At 49.1% G+C, this 19,067-nt stretch overlaps 1 protein-coding gene across 4 annotated transcripts in view; it reads right to left on the bottom strand.

Annotated features, from left to right (window-relative positions):
* Positions 1–19,067, bottom strand: part of RUSC2 (RUN and SH3 domain containing 2) — a 70,900-nt gene that overhangs the window by 9,418 nt on the left and 42,415 nt on the right. For 3 of the 4 annotated variants that reach the window (XM_054177941.1, XM_054177940.1, XM_054177939.1), the window contains exons 2-6: positions 7,772–9,847; positions 3,153–3,941; positions 2,417–2,617; positions 1,047–1,190; positions 9–85 (exon numbers count right to left, since the gene is read on the bottom strand). In XM_054177941.1, coding sequence (XP_054033916.1) covers positions 9–85; positions 1,047–1,190; positions 2,417–2,617; positions 3,153–3,941; positions 7,772–9,740 — 3,180 coding nt within the window. In that variant the 5' untranslated portion in view covers positions 9,741–9,847. The remainder of the gene's footprint in view (positions 1–8; positions 86–1,046; positions 1,191–2,416; positions 2,618–3,152; positions 3,942–7,771; positions 9,848–19,067) is intronic. The other variant, XM_054177942.1, reaches the window with a different exon arrangement.

The following is a 19,067-nucleotide window of genomic DNA, read 5'->3' as shown; positions in this document are numbered from 1 at the left end:
AGCCATACCTTCACCCCTGGATCCCTGCTGGTTCCAAAGTGAGCCACGATCAGGTCGACAGCAGTGTTGATTGCCTTCACCAGACCTAGAGGGAAAGAATGAGCCAGAGAGGTGCCTGAGCGGTTTCTAGGACAGACCCTAACCAAACACAGGCAGGGTCCTCTCAAGACCATGTCAGTGCATGGTCTGCCAAAAACATGCAGAACTCTTCCTAACTCCTCACCAAATCTGTCCCTGCTAGTTCTAACACTCACCTATCAACCCAACAGGGTAACCTCCACAAGTGGCTGAAGCACAAGAGAATATTGTCAATATTCCTGAGGGCCATGGACCATCACCTCCAAATACTATCCCTTGAGGAACCAGAGGTGAGGTCTGAGGCAGTGAGTCTTTTACTGCTTTGATCCTACAGGATGACATGGCAGAAGCCATGCATTTGGCAAGCAATGTAATGACTTTCAGTAAGAAGCCAGTGTTAGGTAACCTGACATCTGCATCAGCATGATGCAAGGAAAGAAGTGGAAGAGAGGGGAAAACTGCCATCCTGTAAGCACCAACACACAGCTCGCAGAGGCAAGGGAACCATTCTGTACACCCCATACCTCTGAAATGATACTGAATCATCTGTCAACAGCTCAGTCCCCACTCCTGCCTCTACACAAGCATATCTTGTCCTGTTTGGGAATCCCTTCTCCCACCCTTCTATAAAAACCAATTACCATCTAGCATCAAACAGGTATTTAAATTATTAAATCTCCCTTAGGGTCAAACTCCTGTGCATGCCTGGCCTCTTCCCTTTCTTGTGAACTTTCTAATCACACTTCCTAGGCCAAGCATCTCAAACATACTCTGTGGTGCACTGAATGGTGCAGAGAACACAGGAACCTGCCATGGAAACAGCCATCAGTACAGAGGGACACATAGTTATGATGCGAAGGGCGGGGAAAGAAATCATAATGTCTGAAGAGATGAGGTGAGACAGACACAACTGTTCCCCTTGTGCTGCACTAACCCCACTCTTGTCTGTGAGAGATGCAGGGACTCACCCTTCTTCTGCAGCAAGTCAATGGAGATGGATTCTGTGTTGCCATCTGGGGAGAGGCAGAACTCAGCAGGAGGTTTCTCTGCTAGCGAGAAGTAGTCAGGGAAGAAGTCAGTGTAGGTAAGCTGGAGTTGCCTCATAGACTGTCCTGCAGGGCCAAGACAGGAGGGAGAAGGATCAAGCTCGTATAACAAACCCTTTCCCATGATGGTCCTTTCCCCAGAAGCAACTTGCACCAGCAGCAGTCTTCACCCAAGGTTGGGACAGCAAGTCTGTAGGCTTGTTACTCTCCCAGCAATGTAAGCCTGTACAGTTCAACCCCACAGCACACCCAACATCTAGGTTCAGCTTGGCTAGGGGCTGATGGGCAGTGGAAGATGCTGTGGGAGCTTTGCCCTCATGAGCTGGTGCTAAGGGAAAGCTTACTGCACTAGACTCTCGGGGCTGCTGTGTGGGTAGTCCCAGCAGTCAGAAGGAGAACACAGAGAAAATCTCTACTTGTCCCAGGGAGCCATGCACAGGCAATGAACTACGTATCTTTTGCCTGTCCCTTTGGTTGGCCTCTATTTCAAGGGGTTGCTTCTGCAGGAGCTTTTTCCACCTGGCTGATCCCCCAGCTCTGTGCTAGGCATCTTCCCACAAAGGAGGGATGGAGAAACTGTTTGGGTCAGCAGAGTGAGATACAGAGTTTTAGGGAATTCCTTCTATGACTTGAGGCTGGCCTGAAGAATACTCTCCCTCCCACAGATAGACCACATTGTTCACAGACCCCACTGCTCCTCCCAGAGGACTCTCAAAGCCTCAGTGAAAAACATCCTTCCATTCTCACCCCTTCCTGCACAGGTTTTGGAGAACATGGAAGTTCTCAAAGGTAGAGTACGGAGAAGACAGAGCCCCATAGGGACCTATAATACTGCCAGCTGCCCCACGAAAGCCACTGCTCAGCACCCAGCATGCTGGCAGGGTTGGGGCAGGTGGGCAGACAGTATGTGGCTCAGACACAAGATGGCCAAGGGACAGAAATCCTCTGTGAGCCATGGGCTACAAAAGCTGGATGCAGTCCAGAAGCACTTGCTGAAGGTCAGGTAGACTCTTGGGCTATTCACCTTCCCCTTCAATCCAGACCAGAACTAGACCTGACTGCTCTCAGCTCATGGAGAAGAAGGGAGGTTCTACACAGGTTATATTCATTAATTAAGCCATTTTCACCTTTCTCTTCTACCCCTCAGTCCCACTGCAAGCAGATGCATCACCCTTCCTGCTCACTGCAGGCAACGCAGTGATGAAGCCAGGATAAACCTGAGCCCCAAGGGATACTGAACCTGAGCCCCAGGGTCACCTCCCAGGATCCCCAAGCAGAAAGGTGGTGCGCACCGTTGAGCTTGCAGTGGAAATGGCTGGTGTTGAGAGTCCCAGGGAGCTCAAAGATGGAATTCCCCTGGTTCAGATGAGGCTCTTGCTGCCTCCTGTCTAGGCTGCCTGCTAAGCTGGGCAGCCCTGAAATGCGGTCCAGGCCCAGGGGGTTTCTCCGCCTGTACTCTCGCCACTTCAGCGCTTGGGGAGAGAGGTGGTTCGCTAGGATGCCGTGGGCAGTGAGCACCGTGTAGGAGAATGAGAGCAGGTGGGAAGACATCAAGGGGAAATGGGGAGAGAAAAGATGAAAAAGAGGAAGGACAGAGAAAGAGAGAGCACACATTAATTTTAAGTCCAGCAGCATTTCAGAACGTTAGCACACATACACAGAGTGGCATGCCACAGCCTGGCAGAACAGGACAAAAGCCTGGGTGGATTCAGCTGTGGGCACAGAGGGAACAGGTCTTGGGTGCAAGCACCTGCGTGCTGCAAGAATAGCAGCCCCATGCTACTCTCTCCAGAAACACAGTGTAGGAGTCAGGACTGAAGGGACACAGTCTTAGCACAGGACTTTTTTTTTTGCAGGCAAAGTGATTGGAGGGGGGGGGGAGGGGCGCTGCTGGGCACTGCTGCACTCAGGTGCAATTTTTCCTGGCTGCGGTTATAAGAGGGGGTGGCACTATATATAGGGAGCAGCCACAGCCACAGGGAGTTGAAGACATTCCAAACTAGCACATTCTGGTGGATGGGTACCTACCATTGAGAGCCCGCATTCCTATGCTGTTCAGGGGACCAGAGCTGCTGGTCTCACTGCCACTTCTCCAGTGGGGATCTGCATGGCCTCCTACTTTGTTCAAGGGCATACCACCCACTGAGAGGGGTGGGAGGGACCCACTGTGGAGTCGGTACTCAGAGAGTGGTGGGCTTGGCTCCAGCGATGCCTCCTTCTTGGGAATCATCTTGGGGTTCTCCTTTTGCCTCAGCGCATCAGCTTTGGTGACCTGGGAGGGCTGCATGGCGCTGACAGCAGGGGAAGACCTCGTGGGAAGCAGGCTGGCAGAGATAGGGCAGGACCGGCTCCGGGGGGGCTGGCTCTCTCCAGCTCTCTCCATGGTGGGTGAGGAAGAGGAGTCCCCACTTTGAAAGAAAGGCACGTTGCACCGCACAGGAGAGTAACTGCCCAGGGGGGATGGCCGGGTTGTCTCAGGGGTCGGCTTCTTAGCACAGCCATCGTTTCGGGAGACAGCTCCATCTGCTGAGCGCTGGGTCAGGAGCGTGCTGTGGACTTGGCTCCCTGCCACTGCTGCCTGCTCTGCCAAGGTGGCTGAAGTTGAGGACTGGTTACTGGAAGAGATCTGCTGGCTGGCAGGTCGGTTGCTGGACAAACTGTAGAGCTGGGAAAGGCTGGAGGCAAAATGGCTGTGCAGGGCACGGGCCTTGGCTGGCTTGCTGAAATGGTGCTGGAAAACAAAGGGCTGGATGGGCAGAGTTGTGGGACGCTGGTCCTTGCTGTAGCGTACCACAGGCTTGCTGTCTGTGCCACCACCTTTGAGGAGAGAAAGGAAACAGTGTGAGGATGGGTAGGGGGACAATCATTGCCAGCCTAGCAGATCACAGATAAAAGGGAATGTTCTTTCAGCTGCAGCCTAGAGGCCACACATAAACTTCTTCAACTCTGAACTGGTTACATGCATCAGGAGCTTTCAGGGTAAATAAATATACCCCAAAATGCAGTTTCCAGCTGTTGGTAGCTGTCTGAAAAGGTAGACCACTGCACAAGAAACTTGTTTCTTCTTGAAGGGTCACCAGATTTGCAGCCATTCCCCATCCCTTGTTCCCAGAACCACACAAAGCCAGTGCTACAAGCACACGTCCCTGACCTGCCTCTGCCCACGCAGTACCACAAATACATGGCCCCACATACTGTGGTACAGCAGAACTTCTTATCTCAAAAGACTCCGGTCAAGCACAAGCATTGCATGCAAGAGCACTGCAAGTCTGCACCCCACACTGCATTCAGTGTTACTGGAAAGGCTGCTTGCTTGCCCTTCTCCTTCTTCTTTCTCCTGTCGCTGACTCCCCTCTGAAAAAACAGCTCCCTTCATCCCCCTGCCTGTATGAGACCTAAAAAGGATGTTCTAAACTAAACCAGGACCACAGAAGAAACAGAAGAGCTTCCAGCCCTGGAAAGAGAAGGTCTGCTCCAGCAAATGATGGAGAGGGAGCACTTTTAGCACATCTTGCTCTCCCAGTGGCGAAACCTCTCCTGCACCTGTCATGGCAATGAATGCCATGTTCTTCCTATCTCCAGACGTAAGAGGGTGACAGTCTGGTGTTTGGCACATTAGGGGCTATTTACCACAGCACTCTGGTCTAAAGGTGCTTCAAGGAGCATTTTAGACAGGCTCTGAGCTGTGAAGCAGCTACAAGACCTATCTAGGGCAGAGACAGGGGACTCCTGTCATGCTGGAGAAGCTGCCATACCTTTGATGGGGTTACTGCACAGCTTCCTCACCAGGACAAGTAACATCAACACCAAGATGAAAAGCAATTCATGTATTGCAGGTGTTCCTGTGAGAACTGTGACAATCACCCTCCACAAGAAACTTTGCTGCAATCCAACACACTATGGAGGGTGTGACTGGATTTCCAGCAGAGGACACACAGCTCCTCCAATCTCTTCAAGACTCATACTCTAAGTCCCAGTAGAGAGTAGGTAACCTACTGCTGCTGGCTATGCTTCTTCCCTCTCCACCTCTGACCTATGTAGCTCTGAAACAGAAATGCTAAAACTTCCTCAGCAGTGTCCTTTCCTTCACCTGCTGGAAACATGGCTACTGATCCTCTTCACACCTCTGTCTTAGGAGCTAAAGGCAGGTGAGTCTCATGGACTGGGGGACTAGAACATCTGGAAGAGAGACAATCCTCCAAGGTGCACAGACACTAAGCGCTAATGCCATGCTCTTCCTTGCATGATATGAGGATTTGGCAAAAAAAGCTTCAACAGGCTTTAGAGATTAAAGAAATTCATGGGGGCCCTGATGAGATGCACCCAAGAGTGCTGAGAGAGATGGCTGATGTGGTCACTCTACCACTCTCCATCATTTTTGCAAAATCCTGGCAGACAGGAGAGGTGCCTGAGGACTGGATGTGCTGGGTTACACCCATCCTGGGGGAGGGCTGCGAGAGCCCTGCTTCCCCAGGGGACCAAAGAAACCTGGTCCAGGTGAACAGAGAGGGACTTAATTTCCCCCTCCCAGGAGGGGTCCCCTGGGTCAGAGGTGATCTATTCCACTCCCGCTTCCTGTCCAGCAAGCCTATACAAAGGAAGGCACTGAAGCCATTTGCTCTCTTTGCTCCTTCCTTGCCTGTTCAAAAGGACCAGCAGCCGCTGCCAGCCTCCTGGCTCTGCCACGTGGTTGGACCTGGTCTTCTCCCTGCCACATCTATGCTTCTCTAAAGGACTGAAATCCACATACATCAAGGGAGATACAAGGCCATCTAAATTTGGTTTAGTATATTTTTCTACTCATCCTTATTCCTTACTCTTGTAAACCCTTCCTGTTACTGCTATAGACATATTTTGTTAAAAAAAAATTACTACTCCTACTTGCAAACTGACTTCCAATTATTTTTTGGTACATTTACCTCCTTTCCTTTTTTCCTACCCCCTTTTTTTTTTTTTCTTTCCCCTTTTCTTTCCCCTTTTTTCCTTATCAGGAAAAAGGGAAGGGGCAGCAGGGAGGAATTCTTGGTTTTCTACCATCTGAGCTCTTAAATTCCAGTTAAGGCTCAAACCACTACACTGGAGGAAAGCCAAAGTCACTCCAGTCTTCAAAAAGGGCAAGAAAGAGGTTCCAGGAAACTACAGACCAGAGAGCCTCACCTCCATCCCTTGAAATATAAAGGAGCAGCTCATCCTGGAGGTTATCTCTAGGCACTTGGAAGAGAAGAGGATGATCAGGAGCAGTCAGCATGGATTTACCAGGGGGAAATCCTGCTTGACTAATCTGACAGCATTCCATGATGTCATAACTGAATGGGTAGATGCAGGGGCCAGTGGATGTAGTCTACCTTGACCTTAGTAAAGCCTTTGACACTGTCTCCCATAACATCCTTGTGAGTAAGCTCAGGAAGTGTGGTTAGAAGAACAGACAGTGAGATGGATTAGGAACTGGTGACAAAGTAGAGCCCAAAGAGTGGTGGACAATGGTGCCAAGTCCAGCTACAGAGCACTAACTAGTGGAGTCCCCCAGGGATCAGTAACATTGATGAGGGGAGAGACAGACAGTGTCTGCTCAGCAAGTTTGCTGATGATACCAAACTGGGAGGCTTGCCTGATGTGCCTGAAGGCTGTATGGCCATTCAGCAAGACTTGGACACACTGGAGAGCTGGGCAGAGAGGAACCTAATGAGGTTCAACAAGGATAAGGGTAGAGTCCTGCATCTGGGAAGGAACAACAAACTGCACCAGTACAGGTTAGGAGGTGATCTGCTGGAAAGAAGCCCCATGGAGAAGGACCTGGGAGTCCTGGTGGATAACAAGTCCATGGGACAGCAATGTGCCCTTGTGGCCAAGAAGGCAAATGGTATCCTAGGGTGCATTAAGAGGAGTGTGTCCAGCAGATCAAGGGAGGTTCTCCTCCCCCTCTACTCTGCCCTGGTGAGACCTCACCCATAATATTGCATCCAGTTCTGGGCTCCCCAGTCCAGGAGGGACAAGGATCTACTTGAGAGAGTCCAACAGAGGACTATGAGGATGATTAAGGGACTGGAGCACTGCCATATGGGGAGAGGCTGAGAGACCTGGGGCTGTTTAGTCTGGAGAAGACTGAGAGAGGATTTATGTTTATAAATATCTGAGGGCTGGGTGTCAAGAGGGAGGGGACAGGCTCTGCTCACTTGCACCCTGTGATAGGACAAGGGGTAGTGGGTATAAACTACAGCACAGGAGGTTCCACCTCAACATGAGGAGGAACTTCTTCACTGTGAGGGTCACAGAGCACTGCAACAGGCTGCCCAGAGAGGTTGTGGGGTCTCCATCTCTGGAGACTTTGAAGGCACATCTGGATGCATTCCTGTGTGACCTGTCCTATGTCTATGGTCCTGCTCTGGCAGTGGGGGTTGGACTCGATGATCTCCAGAGGTCCCTTCCAACCCCTAACAACCTGTGACCCTGTGAAGGACAATACCCTTGTGCTGATCTGGGTGTGAAATAAGCACAGCAGGGCTCTGTCCCAGGGAGCAGCAGACCAGGAAACAAACTGCACAGGCACTGGTCTTCCACTGCCATGCAAGTTCCTCTGTTGCTTGCCTCATTTCCCAAAGTGCAGCCTTTCTTTTTACTTCTCCATTCTGCCTAATTTGGATCCTTACCGTCTGCGCAGGCTCTAACATCTCTTTGTCCATGGCCACTGGCAGAGCCACCTGAGAAGCTGGCATCTACCTCCGTCAGCAGGGAGAGAGAGGCTTGCTCACCTGCCCCATGCCCACTGAAGACTTTCTCACTGGAGACAGAGTCTTTGGTGGAACACAAAGCCTGGCTGTCCCCAAAATTGTGATTCACACAGAAGCCTTCACAGCTCCGGTTCAAGCCGTGGATGAAGGGCATGGGTGGAAGACTCTGGCTCCGACGAGCTCTTTCTTCAAGGAGGGTTGGGCAATCCCGCTGTGCCTCAGGGATAGGGGAGAACTCCAGGGAGGAATCACCACTGGAACGGAGTGGTGGGGATGTGCCATTCTTTTTACGGCCTTTAGCCAGTTCAGCAAAGGATGTCACTCGCTTCGGGGGAGAACTCTGGATGGGTATGGCTGGGCTTTCACTCAGCTTGACTGGACAGCTCACCATGCGCTCCAAGGAGCCCAGCCTGCTGCTGGGACTCCTGTCCAGGTTCTGATCGTAGCTTCTGGAGCGCTGCCGGCTTGCGTTGAGGTTGGGTGGTGAAACGTTCACATAGACCTGACCCTCAATCATGTTCTGGGTGGATTCCTGCTTTGCCTCCTCCTCACTGTGTTCCACGTTGCTTTCTTCTCTCAGGTCAGGCCTTCTAAACAGATAGTACTCAGTGGGCTGGACTGGGCTACCTTTGGTATGATCTTCTGAGCAGCTAGTTATGGAAGATCCTGCCGGGCTGGGGGATGACTGGGAAGACAAGTCACACGTGACTAACTTGTAATAATTCTGCGTAGCCACAACGAGCCGTGCTTGGCTCTGGAAGCAGGCAGTGAGGTCTGAGCTCTCTAAAGTGCAAGGCTCACAGTGGAGGTGGTAGGAGTTGCAGTTAGCATCTAGGACAGGTGAAGAGGAGTGTTGACACCCACACACCTTCCCTGAACTCTCTTGGTGATGTGACTCACAAGACATCTTGGATTCTGTGGGTGATGAATGCAAATCCAGGTAAAAAGCTCCTGTGTCTGAGTGGCTGCAGAAGGAAGAGTCACAGGACAGGTTGGCTGAATTCAGGTTAGAGCGAGACTGACTATTCATTTTGTTGTAGAGAGCACTGAAGTTCACCAGCACCCCATCAGAGCTGTTGCAGGAAGAGTCGCTGATGTAGCCTATCTGCTGGTCAGTCACTTCGGACTGACTTGATGAACTGTAGCATCGGCAGTGCTGGAGCTCCGAGCTGGAACAGCTGCATGTCCGGCCGTTCAGGGCATCCTCATTCCTCAGCACTTCTCCCGTGTTCTGGTTCCACTCCTGATCCCCACCATCGAAGGAGAAGTTGGAGGAGCTGCCACGATGGCAGCTGCATTCATCCAGCTCCATGTGTTCTGAGGTTGGGTGGCACCTGTTTGCGTTGTTCCTCTTCTGGATGTCATGACTGTTGCTTTTGTCCTCTTGCCCATCCACCACGGCGGACCGGCTGGCCATGTTCCAGGATTTCACAATGTGGTTAGAGTCGTGGAGGTGGAATGGGGGCAAGGCCAGCTCGTGCAGGTGAAAGGGAGGTTTCCCAGCCACAAGTGAGTTGTGAAGATGGAAAGATTTCTGCCCCAAATCATCCCCAAAGATGCTGAGGTCTTCACCCTCACTCAGCAGGAAAGGATTGTGTCGCTTACTGACACTAGGGAGAATCGAGCCCCTTGCTTTGCCTTCTTTGTTGTCTGAGGCCTCTGCTGAGGTTTCAGGGGTCTGAAGAAAGCTGCTATATACCAAGGAGTCAGTCTGTGAAAGGTCTCTGTCTGGAAGGGCAGAGGTCTGCGTGATGCTGAGCTCTGGCTGGCAGAAGGGGTTGGTCCTTTTGCTCATGGAGCAGCACTGTCTATCAGGAACCTGGCAATGCACCAGGGGAATGTGATGGACAATCAGCGTCTCACCAGTCAGTTTGGGTGGACTATCCATGGTGAGGAATGCTCTTCAGGACATTAGTTAAGCTGGTGCTACCCATGGACAGGTAGAACTGCACATGAGAGGCAGGGAGGGCACTTCTCATAAGGAAATTCAGATACCTAGAGAGAGATAAAAACACAAAGGAAGTCACCTCTCAGAAAAGGCAGCAACTATTTAAAGTATCCTTGGTTTGACTGAAGACTTCATGTGCAAAGACCAAGACCAAATAGACTGGTCCTTGTCAGGAGTGTACATTAGCACAAAGTCCTCTTCAGGAAAAGCATCAAAATGTGAGACAAATATGATTCCCTCCCTGCAGACTCCTGGGGAAACACTTGTGCTTCCAGCTGACCCTTCCCAAAGTCATCTGACGTGAGTAACTGACTTCACTGAAGTAGCCAAAGGGCTGCACAGGCTTTGGGCCAAATGGAGACCTCATTGTGTACAGCACTGTCTGCTTGCAGCAAAACATGTAGACTGCATGGGGTCAGAAATGAAGTGCTGCATTTTGAGGAGAGCAATCCATCTTCTCAAACTGGATAAGTATCTTTGCCTCCCTTTAGGCACCTTGAACTTTTCTTTAAGATCCAAACACTGAACTGAACTGTCAGGCCCTTGTAACATTGGAGACACACAAATTCAGGCAGAGAATGGAAAACAGGAACAGTCTGGAAAGGGAAAGCATCAACAACAGTTCCCCTCCACATTTCAAGCCCCCACCACGAATCACAGAATCACAGAAACATTCAGGTTGGAAAAGACCCCTGGGATCACCAAGTCCAACTGATAACGCTACTCTAGAAGGCTCACCCCTAAACCACATTCCCAAGCACCACATCCAAATGACCTTTAAACACATCCAGGGTTGCTCAACCAACCACCTCCCCATGCAGCACATTCCAATGCCTGACCACTCTTTCTGTGAATTTTGTTTCCTAATGTCCAGTCTAAACCTACCCAGTCATAGCTTGAGGCCATTCCCTCTTCTTCTATCACTAATTACCTGGGAGAAGGTGCAGTAATTGTAGAGAGCAATGAGATGGTTTAATAGGTCCCACACAGAACATTGCCTTCTGCTAACCTTTTAAGCCTCAACTTAGACTGGTTCCTACTGTGGTTCAGGGTGGCTGGTTCACAGTGCTGTGGGAGTCTGCTTACACTACTGTGGATGCTTCATCCCCGGAAGCACTCAAGGCCAGGCGAGATGAGGCTTTGAGCAACCTGGTCTAGTGAAAGGTGTTCCTGCCTATGGCAAAAGGGTTGCAACTAGATGATCTTTATGGTCCCTTCCAACCTAAATTGTTCTATGATTCTATGATTATCTGTGACACTTATCTGTTTATCTCACTACCTGCTGCACTTCATAAGAGTACTATTGCCACAGACCACAGTCCCGAGACCTGTACTGGCAGGTGACAAAGAGCCCCATTCCCCAGAGTGTTCACTAGCATTTGATGTGGGTGAGCAGAGAATATATTCTGGAGCATATACTTTCCATTCCACATCTAACCCAGAGGTCCAGCTTGCAAGCATTTCCAGGACAGTCTGGAGTGATCTCTCTTGCCTTCCCCCCTATGTGTCAGAGAAGGCAACACAGATAAGTGTATGTGAAGGCTGCAAAGGCAGTAAGGAGAAACCACCAAAGACAACCGTGATCCAGGATGATCCTGATGGGTTAAAAAATCATGCTCTGAAAACCCTGGCCAAAACACTCTTGGTCATCAGTCTACACCCCACATTTCATTCAGGCATCATCAGTGCACACAGCACCCTGAAACGATATACTGTGATCCTGCTTTGAACTTCAGCACCCCGAGTTTGCTGCCACCACCGACCTTCAGCCTCCAGAAAGTGTCATTTTCAGTATCTGGCTCTGCCTAACTGACCCCAGAATCTGTGACTATAGGATGATAATGGAATTGGAGCAGAGCTGCAAAAGCTCATGGGAGCCCCAGAGGGAAACTTCAGAAATATGGGATAAGTGGAGTTAGAACAACAGTATAAGCAATGAGACAGCTTCACAGAAAGATCAGGAACTTCAGTTCTTATGGCTGCATAGGATAAGAATAGCAATTAAAAGATGCTAAAAAAATATGATCAAAAGAAGCACTTTCCTCCCACGCATAGTACTGCTTCTCACAGACACAGGATGATGCTGGCAGGAAAAAAAAATACAGAGATGGAAATGGACTTAGTGTTTACAGTAAACATCCAATGATGTAAAACTTAATGCTGACACCAGTGCCAGCAAGCAGGTAAGCCTTCTGACAGACTCTACCATGACCCCAACATGAAGAGCACACCTCATGTCTGCTTCTGCTGGGATGTTTCACCCAAGATTAGGTTCTGATGTAGAGAGGTCACTTAACCACTTGGACCATACTCAGCTGGACTATTTGTGCAACTCTAAACTCTCCCCTACCTATGGTCTCCCTGACACTGCTATTGCCCTTCACTCTGCTTTCAGTGACTCCTCTGTCTCACGAGTCTCAGTCTCCTTTCCCACAATCACTGCTCTAGAGGCTGAAAGAAATGAATGTGTCCTGAGCACAGTTCCTGGAGTTAGATCTTTTACATCATGGATTCCAAAACTCAGGTAAGAGCACCTGCTGACTCTGTGCCTATCACACACACATGATGAAAGTGGTGTTCAACATCTGGGGCAGTGCCCATGTCCCATTTTGGACCTTGTGCACCACTGATTGCATGTGTAGCAGCAGGAGTCCTGCCTCTCTCCCAGGCTGGTACCCCAGTGAGCCCGTCTGCTCATGCAGGCCTCCCCAGCCCTTGTTTCTGCCTTTGGGGCGAACTTTAAAGCTTGGATCACATTTCTCCATGAAGCTTTGCTGCATTTTGAGTGTTGCCACAATGCAATTAATTCAAAACAATCGTTTTGAGGATGCAGACCACGATGACAGCACTCTTCACTGCCGAAGCACCAGGACTCTGCTGCCTCCGGGAAATGGCTGCAGGGAGCTGGCTCTCAGCACTAGCGCTGAACTGCTGACAAGCCCTGCTGAACAACACACACTTCCTGTTTGTGCAGAAGCTGATGTGGGAAGGCAAGGCTTACACAGTTACATTTTGACTTGAGACAGCAAAATGTCAAGAGAGCTCACAGAGCCATTTCCCAGCTGTCGCTCTGGAGCTCTGTTTGCACCATGCAACTCTGCCCAGTTATTTGGTTTCAGTGGTAGCAGAGGCTGTCCAGGTGGACAGTCATTCCCTGGCTGTCACACATGCTGCAGCAGAGGGATGCCCACTCTGCTAGCACCCACAGCCTGCTCCCAGCAGGAGGTCTCAGAGATGCAGGGAGGTTGGCAGTGGCACTGCCAGTGCAGTGATTATTCAATTCCCAAAGCAAGAGCACCCTCCCCAGCTGTATGATCCTTTGACTCTCCCTTCCTGATTCTGGAACACTGTAGAAGAACCCTCCCTCTACCTGTTTGGAGTCTGGTAGGCTGGGACTGATGATGCAACATGAAATCCAGCAAAAGCAGAGCAGTCTCAGATTCTGCTGGCTCTGATCAGCTCTTTTTTAAAGCCCCCACAGCCCTCTGCAAGGGCAGTTTTTGAGATGTGGATAGGCAGCCTGTACCTGAACATGTTCTTAGTAATTTGCAGTAACACAAGCAAACAGTATACTGAATCCTGCTCAATCCTACACACACAACAGCAGACACAGCATCTTGCAATAATCCCTGCCCAGAAAAGCATGTTGTGGCAGCATAAACCAGGGAGGAACAGAGAAAGCAGCACGATTCTGAACACACCAGTACAACATCCATTTTATTTGCAGATCTCAAAATCGTTTGCCTTCTCCATACTGACACCATCTGCTACTGCATGGGAGATACAGGTTGTTTATTCAGTCAGCTCTTTGCTAAGGTTCTAAGGGTTTGCTTGGAGATAACTTTTCATTATCTGTAAATGTCTCATTTCAGTCAAGATAAGACAGAGCAGAGAAGGATGGCTTTTGTGAGAAATCTATGGTGTGGGGTGGAATTGCTTGTCAATGCTTGTACTCCCTTGCATATATGTATACAAGGCAAAACCTCTTCAACTGCAGCAAAGCTTCAGGGAAGTAGGAGCTGAGTGCTGAGCAGCAAAGGATAGTACAGCACTGATCTGAAAGCTGCTTGCCATGCCATGTCTGTATTTTAGACAGGAGGCGGCATGCTCCACATAGCAGAAGCACGCAGCACCTTTTGTAGAGCCGAGTCCTTCAGGCTCTACACTCGATACCTTTAAAGTCCTTGCTGAGGGGCACACAGAGGCCCCCAAATCCCTTCTGTGTTGTATCCTCAAAGATTGATGCCATTGTGCTAATTTAAGGGTGGTTGGCGAATCTCCATGGCTTCTGGAGTAGAGTCTCCTCCCTCTGCAACACTGCTGTGACGATGCAGAAGCCATCAGAGCTGGCTCAGAACTGGCCTGCAAAGCTCTGCTTCAGTTAGCTGGCAGACTTCAAGTGTTGTTGTATCAGGTGTGGTGGCCACAAACCTCTAGGTGTCTACCTGCTACCTGGTAATGCTCAAGCAACACTTTTGTAGTTTTGTTGCCAATTGCTTAAGGTACTGCTCTGCTCAGCGCTGTCAGATGCACATGTGGAGCAATGGGTTTCAACAACCAGCAACACAAATTTCCTCACAGAATGTAATGCAATCCTGGTGAAGGCATCCAGAGATTTAAGAAATAAATGTGATTTAAATACAAACAGATTGCATATGCAGGATGAAGAATGAAAGGGGCAGGAGCAAGATTATCAGAACTGTTGGCTAGAGGTGACGCTGGTTTCTTGGAGGATAGCTTCTGTGAACAGATGCCTGTTTCTACAAATCTCAGTCACTTCAATGAAATTGAATGCTCAGTGGCTTTAACTGAGGGATTTTGCTGCCCCTTTTCGAATGGCTATGGTTTCACTATCATTTTCATGTTCTTCAGACACTCAGGGGTGAAAGATGGAAAAACAAGGCTAAAAGCTGAGCATTCTGTTTCATAGATAAACCAGCAAAGTACCTTTTGTATTGGAGGTGCTTGTTCTTTGAAGGTTGTTCCCTGTGAAACCACGACTTCTACAAAGCATTTGCATTAACTCATCTGAAGAAACCACACAGTTCTTTGAAACAACCACAAGCAGACTTGCTACAAAAAGCAATGGCTTGTGTGAGCTTGCAGGCAGGGGCACATTGCAGACATCTCCTCTTTACTTCATAGGGAGAGATATATTCTGTTTAGTCCCTGTAAATCTGCTTCCAGGTGATGGGATTAAGGTACAATGTGTCTTTACAAATGAAAATGCTGCTAGATGAAACTTGAGATAATGAAGAGAGGATCAGGCTAAAAATCTCAATACTTTGACCTTATCTTTGTTACCTGCAAGTAACAAAGAGTCTCTGCATCCTCACCACTGATGTCTCCACAGGGGTCTTTCCCTGAATTAGCAAGGTATCCTTCAAAGGCAGCAGGGACCAGGAACAGCTGGACCCAACCCGAACTTTTAAGTGCAGGCTTAATAGGATACTGAATACCAACTTTGCCACCCAGGGAGGTACATGGCATGTATGATGAAGGAGGGTGTATATGTAAGGGGGTAACACATAGTAGGCACCCCAGGAAATCTGCACATTCCAAAGGCCTCAGCCAATGTGGAAAGGAAGAGGGGAAATTAGGATAAAAGAAGGTTGCAACCTCCAGCAAATCTGTCCCATGGACTCTCCCTTTATTCCAGTAAGTTTTACAGGACTCTTCTGTCTCCTTTGTGAACATTGACCTCTACAGACAGAACATTTCCTTACACAGGCAAGAGGGCTGGGAGATGGACCCGAAGGGAAAGCCACTCCTCAGACATCATGGGGGAATCTCAGGGCTCACAGGGTCCAGCATCAGTTTCCAGGATCTCAGTCACATTGAGCGATGTCTCCACCACAGCTTCCAGAAAGTACTGAATGGCTCTCAAGACAAACTTAACAGGAAAATTACAGGAAGCTGGAGGGCATCAGTGAAGAGCCTGGGGTGAGTGGCATAGGATGAGTGGCCTGAAGAGGGCTCTGAACCATCAGGGTGAGTAAGAAGAGGCTGGGGGTGAGGAAGCTTGCACATTGTTGTAGGGTGGGACTAGCTACCGTATTTGTTTGGACATCTCCCCAGCTAATTACTTCTCACCAGCTAATACATCTCTGCCAAATTAATGCCTTCATTAAATCCTTTAGTAAGCCATCCAGCACATTTAAAGAAAGGCAATGTGTGAACAGAAATATTAGTTGTTTGACTCATTCTAAAGCCCCAGCTCTCCTTCCCTGCCTCAGGAAACAGGGAATGTAGTCAGGGTGGTCTGCCTGGATGCAGGGTGCAGCAAGAGAAACACACTAACACTTCCTAAATTTCTGCCACAGCTCAGGCTGGTTCCTCTTTTGGTGTTGAGCAAACTGTTTCATGAAAGGTTGACTTCCCTTTTCTTTCCACAACAAGGTGCTTCGTAGGCCAGGGCTTTGTCCAGTAGTCCCCAGGACAGCCTGACTAATTAATGTACCATTACATCCCAGGACTATTTGGGATTATGATATGTTCAAAATGGAAACTGCAGCATGTGATGATCAGTCACAGCCCTTGTGCTCATGGCAGCATGGAGCTGTGCAGGTCAGGGCTGTGGGGCTTGCTAGCCAAGATAGGGGGTGCATGAGATGAAAATAAACAACAGGTAATGACACAATCAGTGCAATCAGGCACTGCCTCCTAGTGAGAGGAAAAGAAGGCCCAGCTGCTCTGGGCATTTTTTGGTTACATGAACCATCAGAAATACCCCAAACAGCAGAAATCTACCAGCTAACACATGAGCAGGACAGTGACTGAACCAGTTTTTCTCCCATTTCTTTGCTCTCTTGCTCTGTGACTCATCATCTGGCATGTGGCAGCAGCCACTTATAGGCTGTGACTCATGAGCATCCACTGAGGTGATCTGGGTTGGAACCCGCTCCTCCTTCTCCCCACTGGCCATTCTCTGCCCTAGCCCCACCACATATGCTCCTAATTACTGTATGAAAATTCATAGAGGAGAAAAAGACTCTGATGTTTCTAGCTGTTAATATCACACTGAAATTGCTGCTGAATTAAATTGCAGACACAGTAAATCCTTTCTTATCACAGACACTCCAGCAGCAGTGGCAGGAGAGGGGACTGCACTTTTACAGCATCTTTCTGTCTGAGCTCTCTGAAAGCATACTGAGTATCTTAAAAGATCAGAAATTACACAATTCCTTTCTGAAACACAGACTCTCAAACTCCATCTGGGATGCTGCAGCCTGGCTGCTGCAGGGTTCCCATAACACTGAAGAACCCATGCAGAAAGAAAAAGAAAAATCCTGTACGCAAATGAAATTGCTGAGCAGAATCAATAGCTAAAGATGCCAAACTTAACCCCTGCCTAACTGCAGAGCTTTCGCCAGGGCTTAGTTACGAAGCAGGGCTGCCAGCTGCCTGCCTCATGAACATGCTCTTTTTACAGGCCTGCCTGGCTGAGGAACCCAGGAACCAAAGGCTGCAGTTGAGCAGTGACAAAAACAACACAGCAGTTGTGAGTGAACCTGAGACAAAGCCAACAGGAGCATGGACTGAAGGTTTTCCCACCAACTGCTCTGCCTGGCTGCTGTGAGATCCAAACTCCCCACAACAGCCACAGAGAATAAAATGTCCTGCTAAGGGAGTTAGGCAGCAAAGAGTGCAGCTTTGTGGATCAAAGCTGGCTCTCTGACCTGTGCCTGCAGGCATACAAGACAGCAGAGCTGCTCGTGAAGTATCTTATGTGGCTACACGCAACAGTGGATGAGCAACAGTTCTTGCTAAGATGCGCACTGGAGGGGCAAAGGCTCCTGAGATGATAGCAACAGCTGGAGAAAGCATGGATGCTTCCTATGGATAGAGATCTCTCATCAATGCTAGAGATTTCAGGGGCTGGTGGGGATCTACAGAACCCCAAGAAATACTGCACTTTCAAAGGACCTCTCAATGGGAAGCTGTGGATCACATTCACCAGGTTCTCTCTTTCTTGTCCAACATTTACTGGAATCTGGCTTCAGACTACTGGTGTTCCCCAGACCATGGCAAAGGAGAGGTTCTGCCTATCCTAGGATTACAGGAAGGTAAATTTGGAATAGGGTGCTTGGGGCCATGGGTTAGTTGTTTAGGTGGTGTTGGATTGGTTGATAGGTTGGATGCGATGATCTTGAAGGTCTCTTCCAACCTGGTTTATTCTATGTGTTCTAGAATAGAATAGAATAGAATAGTATTAACCAGGTTGCAAAAGACCTCCAAGATCATGAGTCCAACCTATCACCCAACACTATCCAATCAACTAAACCATGGCACCAAGCACCCCATCAAGTCTCCACTTAAACACCTCCAGTGATGGTGACTCCACCACCTCCCTGGGCAGCCCATTCCAATGGCAAATCACTCTTTCTGTGAAGAACTTCTTCCTAATATCCAGCCTAAACCTCCCTAGTGCAGCTTGAGACTGTGTCCTCTTGTTCTTTTGGTGGTTGCCTGGGAGAAGAGACCAACCCCCACCTGGCTACAACCTCCCTTCAGGTAGTTGTAGACAGCAGTTCGTGGAAGCAAGTTTCACCTGTACAAAGAAAAACCACAAGGACAGCTGCACCTCAAGTCATCCTTGATCACCTTCAGGACTTGGGGAAAAGAGATGGCCTAAGTCCAAAAAGGAACAAATGTTTGTCTTGACAGTGAACAGTATCACACTGCTGTGCAAGTCAGCACATCCACCCTCCAGCCACTTCACAGCTGCATAGCTTCACTATTCCCACCTCCCTACCTAGATTAAACTAGGCATTGCTTATCTGACCACAGCACACATTGCAGAAGTCACAGCTGCAAAATAATCCTGAGGCCTCCCTGCAAGACAAATGCAACAGTTACCACTGGAGAAAGCATGGCAAATAAGGAACTCACTCTTAAGATACCCTGGTTAAGGAGGCTGTAAAATCATATTTATTGTCTGGTCAACCAAAGCTCCACATATGAAGGAATCACTCATTATCAAGTGAAAACCAAATGTCTTTGGGATGCCAGATTGCAAATGTACAACCTCATGTACCCACATAGCAGAAGCAGTACAAGCAGCACAAGTAGCTACGAGAGAGTGAAGCGCAACCACAGCAGGGCCAAGTTCTTGAAATAACTGAAGTATCAGAAGCCACCATCAATAAAACAGCTACACATGTCCAACCCCCTGGCAGGATTATTTTCAGACTTAACACAGTGGTGTGCAATGGTTTTCTACCAGGAGTAGGTATCCATGTGCAAGTGAAGAGGAGAAACAATTCC

The sequence above is a fragment of the Dryobates pubescens genome, chromosome Z (assembly GCF_014839835.1).
Source record: "Dryobates pubescens isolate bDryPub1 chromosome Z, bDryPub1.pri, whole genome shotgun sequence".
Classification (NCBI taxonomy): domain Eukaryota; kingdom Metazoa; phylum Chordata; class Aves; order Piciformes; family Picidae; genus Dryobates; species Dryobates pubescens.
The sequence above is the reverse complement of the archived record's forward strand: the minus strand, read 5'-3'. Positions and strand labels throughout refer to the sequence as shown.